This window comes from Tympanuchus pallidicinctus, unplaced genomic scaffold, assembly GCF_026119805.1.
Source record: "Tympanuchus pallidicinctus isolate F22 unplaced genomic scaffold, pur_lepc_1.0 scaffold2, whole genome shotgun sequence".
NCBI lineage: Eukaryota > Metazoa > Chordata > Aves > Galliformes > Phasianidae > Tympanuchus > Tympanuchus pallidicinctus.
The window spans coordinates 50,516,875-50,523,896 of NW_026294721.1; the positions used below are offsets into that span (position 1 = coordinate 50,516,875).

Here is a 7,022-nt window from a genome sequence, read left to right on the forward strand (position 1 = left end):
CTTTCACTTTTTCTTTAATGACATTTCTAGCTACTGGAAATCCCTATCCTTGTTTGGCGGTACTGGTAGAGTTAGTGAAAGGTCCCTTACAGAGTGCATTTGATCTCCTACAAGTAGAATAAAAAGGCTGGACTGTCATATACATGGAAGATCTAAATAGGCATTTGGAGCAAAAATAAATCAAAAAACACCACCCAGAGCAGCAAGCACATGTCCTGGTCTAGCCCATTATTTTAACACTGTTAACACTGAAAGTTGAATATCCCTTGAAACTAGGCATCTGGGTACTGGCAAGGGAGATCAGAAGCATAAAACGTGACTGCTCACTTCTAGTGCATTGCTTTATTTAAATACTGGCAGATGTGGATATATAGCATTACTGCTACAGAAATACATATCAAACCAAAGAACTTATGTGGAACAGAATAATGATGTGTAACAGTAACCTCAAAAACTAGCTGGAATTTTTACGATAAAGGCTTTACTAAAATTTATTGTTCATTTAGAGAAAATGAAAAGCAGCGTAAACAAGCTAAAATGAAGATGGTGGGGAAGAAGCAGGTGAAAGACCCTTTTGGGCTAGACCCTTCCCACCACAGTCCCACTCCAGGCCCTACTCCCCTCCCTCCCAATACCACCCTGCTGCCACTCACTGACTCCAGTCAGCAGGGCAGTGGCACACACCTGCCTGCATGCAGTGAGGAGACCTCGTCCAGCTAGGCAGCACTGCAAACACTGCCATCCTGTGGGTTCCTGTGAAACCAGCAGCAGAAGCCCTGAGATGTCAAAAGGATATTTACTTCCCTGTGAAAAGACAAGATACCACACCTACTGAGTTAAGCACACGGAAAAAAAAGCGAAGATCAAGAGTAGCTACACCTGTTAAACAATGAACCCTGTAACTCACAGTCTAACTTTAGGGAGCCCCTGTGCTTCCAGCTTGCACCTGCTTTCAGTTCTTGCTTGGGAAAAAGGCCTTTTCAGGTAACCTCTCTTTCCATTTCTTAGAACTAGGGAAAGACTCCATCTTGCTCATGGTGGCTTAGGTGTGCAGCGTTAAAGCTGCTGTTGCTGAGGTTCATGAGAAAAGACCTCTACCTCAGAGAGCAGCAGAGAGCAAGAGAGGCTGGGGATCAAATTTACAGTCTCATTGCCTTGTGCTAAACACAGACGTCAGTGAGATTTGCTGTCCTGGAGGGAATGTCTCTTCATGGAACAGCCAATCTTTTAGCACCTACATTAAGATGAATTCTATTTCCATTATTGATACTATATTACTGAATTAAGGCTGACCTCATTAACCTTAGCTTTCCTCAGTACAGCATCATCCTAGAACCACATATGATGACTGTTTTAAGGCAAATTCCTTGGTATACACTTAGAATTTTTTACACTGGCTTTCACATAACTACTCCATGCAACAGCGAATCACAAGGTTGTACAGACATCAGGCAGGGGGAACATGTGAAGAAGGCCACGTAACCCGCATTTGAGACTGAAGTGCTTCCCTCTGCATTGAAGAGAGGTAAGGTTTTGCTGCAGTCCTCACTGATCTCTCACACAGTGTGCGAGTCAAGCAACCTGAGCATTTCCAAGCACGTGCTTCCTGGAGGGGTGACTGACTGCAGTGCTTGCAGAGGGTCTGACCTTGCCGGGTTGAAACCAGGGCACGTTGCCTCGTCTATGGGAAGGCAGCCTCTGGAACATGCCGGGATGTTGAAGACCTCAAGGCTGGCAGGCTCACACTGCATCAGACACGAGGAGATTCCATGTCCTTGCCTTGCAGAGGCTGCACCCGTTTCTAGTTCCCCCAAATGCTCACAGACACGTGCACACTGCCACATTGCTGCAACAGGTTGCCCAAAGAGGCTGTGGATGCCCCATCTCTGGAGGCATTCAAGGCCAGGCTGGATGTGGCTCTGGGCAGCCTGGTCTGGTGGTTGGCGACCCTGCACACAGCAGGGGGTTGAAAATAGATTATAATCGCAGTCCTTTCTGACCCAGGCCACTCTGTGATTCTATGATCACTTTCCCCGGTGGCTCGGCAGCCCGACGCCCTCCCGCAGCACGCACCGCAGAGGTTCGAGGCCACGCACACAAAGCCTGCGCCTGCAGCACCCTCAGCGCCGGCCGCCAGCCCCTACAAACGGTTATTGCCGCCCGAGGTATTCCTGCAAGCTTTCTCGGTCCCCTCGGGTGCCTCCTGCGAGCTATTAATACAGCAGGCACATGCTCTGACATCGCGTTCCCCACAGCCGCCAGATAACTTTAATTTGCCCTTTAAACGTCCCGAGACCGGCGGCCCTCGCCGTGCCTCCAGAGGAACATGGCGGCGCTGCCTCGCGCCCCCCAGCGGGGGCGGGCCCTGGGGGGTCCCAGCCAATGTGCGCTCCCCGGGGGCCGCCTCCTCCTATCGCGAGAGGCCGCGGGTTATAAGCGGGGCGGCACGGGGCTCTGGGCCATTTGGCCGGCGGGGCGCGGCGGGGGGCTGCTGGGTGGGGAGGTGCGTGGCTCGTTGGCTCTCTCCGGGTAGGGGGTGTTGGACCGGTTCCCGGCATGGGTGACCAAGCGCTCAGCTTTCTCAAGGACTTTTTGGCCGGCGGAGTCGCCGCCGCCATCTCCAAGACGGCCGTCGCCCCCATCGAGAGAGTGAAGTTGCTGCTGCAGGTGAGGAGGCGGGGGGCGCGGGGGGCTGCGGGCGGCGGAGCCCGACGGAGCTGCGCCACAGGTGGATCGGGCGCGACCCGGCGTGCCTAAATATGGGAAGGCGCTCGGCCGGCTCCGGTTTCGCGGGAGCTGCCCGGGCTCCTCGGGGAGCGGGAGCCGGGCCAGGCGGCGGACGGGCGTTCGTTGCCCTTAGCCGGCCGGCGTGCGGGGTGACCCTGCCGCGTCCTTCTCCCTGCCCTGCCCTCCCACCCTCCTCTTGCTTTTCCAGGTCCAGCACGCCAGCAAACAGATCACAGCGGAGAAACAGTACAAGGGCATCATCGACTGCGTCATCCGCATCCCCAAGGAGCAAGGCATCATCTCCTTCTGGAGGGGCAATCTAGCCAACGTCATCCGCTACTTCCCCACCCAGGCCCTCAACTTCGCCTTCAAGGACAAGTACAAGCAGATCTTCCTGGGGGGAGTGGACAGGCACAAGCAGTTCTGGCGCTACTTCGCGGGCAACCTGGCATCTGGTGGCGCGGCCGGAGCCACCTCGCTCTGCTTCGTCTACCCGCTGGATTTTGCCAGGACCCGGCTGGCGGCTGATGTGGGCAAAGGAGCAGCCGAGAGGGAGTTCACGGGGCTGGGCGACTGCATTGTCAAGATCTTCAAGTCCGATGGCTTGAGGGGCCTGTACCAGGGATTCAATGTGTCTGTCCAGGGCATCATCATCTACAGAGCAGCCTATTTTGGGGTTTATGACACAGCCAAGGGTAAGAAGCGGATGGAGTGGTGGCTGCGCGGGAAGATCCAACCAGAAAAGGCCTGCTAAGGCACCCTGCCCTACAAGGATGAGCAGGGCTGGGCTTAGTACTGCTTTGGGGGAACTAGTGCTGGAGTATGTGCGTGTGTTTCTGAAATGCATTCCTGCCTTCCTCAACTTGCTGCTCCAGGCAGAAGCTGTGGGTTTGCAGTTGCAATTTTTTGTTGGTCTTTTTCCTAAATGTTTATATGGGAGCTTGTCCCTCCTTGAAGCCCCCAGAGGGCTGTGCCTGAGAGCTTCTGGTCAGGGAATGGCAAGTAGTCTATAGATCACAAAATACCATAATCCTATAAACTTTTTTCACTCAGCAGCTGTTCACTGTCAAATACAAAGTGAGAAGTTGCAGGCATGCTCCTGTTGACTAGACTGAGTGACTTCTGGGTTTGGTGGGTGACTGCTCCTTCCAGAGCCATCTTTCTCATAATGCTTTCCCTTCTGTACTCACTCTTAATTTGTTCTTGGTGGCAGGTATGTTGCCTGATCCAAAGAACGTGCACATCATAGTGAGCTGGATGATTGCCCAGAGTGTCACTGCAGCAGCAGGGTTGGTTTCGTACCCTTTTGATACTGTGCGACGTAGGATGATGATGCAGTCTGGACGAAAGGGAGGTAAGAATTAAGTTTGTTCCTGTGGTGTTCTGGCAGTATTATTTCATTAAAGGGTTAAAGTATTATTTCATTAGGATGCAAGGTAGTGGTGTAGTGGTGTTTAGCTTTTGTGAGGGATTTCTATGAAAGGGCTGTTGGTTTTCCACAACCTACAGGAAACTTCTGGTTATGTTTTAGTACACTCTGCAGTAATTTCTGGTTATCTCAATGCGGTCATCTATGAGACTGAGTGTTTATTTTAGATTTCGTATGGTGAATTAAAATGACTTTATGAACTGATTATTTCATTTGAAATTCTTATGTTTTGTTTATCCCTGCCTGTTTTTCTAAATATGAAATTGAAACAGACTTGCTGTGTAGCTCAACCCTATGACCTTCATTTGTTTCCACAGCTGATATTATGTACAAGGGCACAATTGATTGCTGGAAGAAGATAGCAAAAGACGAAGGATCCAAAGCGTTCTTCAAAGGTGCCTGGTCAAATGTGTTGAGAGGCATGGGTGGAGCTTTTGTACTAGTACTTTATGATGAAATCAAGAAGTATGTCTAAAACTTAACATCCTAATGTAGTTCAGTTGTTCTCAATTAACTTTTTAAAATAACTACTGTGATGTAATGGACAACAAAATATTTCCTAGGGAAACAGAATAAGACTTGAGTAACATCCAGTTGAGAGAGGGATGCATTTAAAATCTGTCCACTACAGCACTTTGTATGGAAATTCCTCCAACATTTACATTGGAAGCTATGTATATATTATACCCTTTCAAATTTCAGGTAAAGCATTTTGACTAGAGATGAGATGTAGGTGGTATACACCTAGTTTAAAATCTAATGTAAACTCAAAGTGAGAAATACCTTTTATACTAAGTAATGTTTCTAGCTACTCATCACCATGATGATACAACATGATTTTATAAGCCATGTCACCTTCTTTGAAGTTCTTATTTTTTTAATCTGATATGTAAGCATAAATATTTGCAAACTATAACACAACAATGGGCTGCAAGTTCCTAATTGCTGCCTTTTCACTGACAAGTTAGGCAGTTGTGGTCAAAACCAGACCATAATGACTGTTTTCAATTGTACTTTGTAGAAGGTGGAAATATTGTTAAAAATACCCTATTCTCACAAAGCAAGAAGTTGTCTGCTCTGATGTTCAATTGAACTAAAACTGAACTCATGAAATAAATTAATATATATGAACTCTTCCTGTTGTTTTCACTGTAAATGGAACAGATCTACCAGAACTAATGTAGTTGGAGACACTCTGGGTTAATATTGGACATGTCTGTTAAGAACTTTTCATGGTTATTCACTATGGCATTTTTATAGTGGAGTATTCAGCTGAGGCTTCTGGCTTTACCTGTTTTATGAGCAGGAGAAAAGGGACAGCAATGATCCTCCAGATTCTGTGACTTGGCATCTAGTTCTCCCTTTCCTGTACTTCAGATTTCTCAGATCTGTCACTTAACATGATGGTCCTTATGGGTGTGAATGCTGTCTGTGAAAGCAGCAACAAGGTACTGAAGTTACAGCTGGAGGCATTTCATCCACCCAAAGAATAGCAGCATTCAGGGAAAGTTGTTCTTAAAAATAATAAATTTTCAGATTACCTAAAGATGTACAGCTAACTGGTGGTTGCCCTAGTAAAGGAAGCCCCTTTGCTTAAACCACAGTACTACTATAGACTTGGACAAATGCTTCATTCCTGAGCTTCTAGGGTCATTTTCTGCTCTATCTCCTGACAGATAGTGCCTCTTTAAATGTGTTTTCTGCCTGGTGGCAAATAACCAGGGTTGTAACCTATTGAAGCATAAGGTTGCGAAGAAAATCAAGGTGTTTACTGCAGTAGTCTTATAAATCATGGCCTGCATGCTTGTCTTTTCTTCTTCCTTTGCGTATTCCTAAGAGAAAGTTTGCCAACACACTAACCATTCATCTCACCAAAGTGAGTGCATAGGGCATTTAGTATCTTCTCCAAGATATTCAAAACAATGTCCAAGGTACCAAACTTTGGGGGTAATTTATGCATGAAAAAATACTAAAAGAAGAGAAAGCAGAATTTCCAGAAGGGTCTAAATAAGAACAAACATCCTGGATTTTATTTAATTCTAGAAAAAAATATGCTGAAACATTGCAGAAAAGGCAAAAAACAAAATGGAGTGAAGGCTATTCAGAAGGGAAAAAAAAATCATTGCAGGAAAATTCCTCTGGAGAAGAAACAGTAGGTGAAACAATACATTAGAAAATACAGATTAAAAAATCCTTATTTCTGCTTATGTGCTCACACACACACTTTGGCATTTAACAAGCAGCACTTTCCTCAAAGATACTTGGTGTACGAACTCAAAAATCATCAGTTGAATAACCACTCTCCTAAAAGCAGCACTGTTTCCTCAGCATAAAATCCAGTTTTCTGCAAAGCTGGAAAGCAGGCAGCTTTGCAGGCAGTTTTGCAGACACTTTGCTACTACAGTGAAATAAGCCCTCCGCTAGCACCACTTCAATCCATCTGCACCTCAAAGTTATTCAGCAGAACCCTGCGCTGAAATCATCACCATTACCTTGTAACTCAAACAGAGGGAAATATCTTGAATATCTGGGAAAAGATTCTAGAAGTAGAGAAAGACAAAGCCCACCCACCCACCACCACGCATGTGTGGACTGTACCACACAACCCAGAAAGCAACCCAGTGAGGGAGGGCACTGAGATTTATCTTTTGGATCAAGAGGTTAGGACCTTCAGGGTGGATCTGAAAGGGAAACCTCGCTCTCTAAAGAACACAGCATACTGCAGAGAGTGGAAGGGGAAGAATTTATGTCCACAAGTAGAGTTTTCCCTACCTTTCTGCAGGTGAAAACCTGTGTTCTCAGCTCTAGGTTTGTTATGGAAGGAACAGCAGCCACCAGTTTTTAAAAACAAACAAAAGAAAACAGA

At 46.9% G+C, this 7,022-nt stretch overlaps 1 protein-coding gene and 1 long non-coding RNA gene across 14 annotated transcripts in view; one reads left to right on the forward strand and one right to left on the reverse strand.

The window, feature by feature from the left end:
- The window catches only part of LOC128079965 (uncharacterized), a 37,474-nt gene extending 35,137 nt beyond the window's left edge, over positions 1-2,337 (reverse strand). For 12 of the 13 annotated variants that reach the window (XR_008206403.1, XR_008206408.1, XR_008206405.1 and 9 more), the window contains exons 1-2: positions 908-2,337; positions 685-804 (exon numbers count right to left, since the gene is read on the reverse strand). This is a non-coding gene — a long non-coding RNA (uncharacterized LOC128079965). The remainder of the gene's footprint in view (positions 1-684; positions 805-907) is intronic. The other variant, XR_008206398.1, reaches the window with a different exon arrangement.
- Positions 2,338-2,470: 133 nt separating this feature from the next.
- SLC25A4 (solute carrier family 25 member 4) lies at positions 2,471-5,287 on the forward strand. The gene is made up of 4 exons (XM_052681695.1): positions 2,471-2,667; positions 2,936-3,422; positions 3,941-4,081; positions 4,474-5,287. Exons 1-4 carry the CDS (start codon positions 2,557-2,559, stop codon positions 4,629-4,631), a joined length of 897 nt encoding a protein of 298 aa, XP_052537655.1. The 5' UTR covers positions 2,471-2,556; the 3' UTR covers positions 4,632-5,287.
- Positions 5,288-7,022: the final 1,735 nt, after the last annotated feature.

Bases quoted from the DNA above. Each gene is read 5' to 3' on its own strand.
- SLC25A4 (XM_052681695.1), top strand. From the start codon at position 2,557: ATGGGTGACCAAGCGCTCAGCTTTCTCAAGGACTTTTTGGCCGGCGGA. The intron at 2,668-2,935 runs GTGAGGAGGCGG...TTGCTTTTCCAG, and splicing joins GAGTGAAGTTGCTGCTGCAG to GTCCAGCACGCCAGCAAACA. The intron at 4,082-4,473 runs GTAAGAATTAAG...TTGTTTCCACAG, and splicing joins GCAGTCTGGACGAAAGGGAG to CTGATATTATGTACAAGGGC.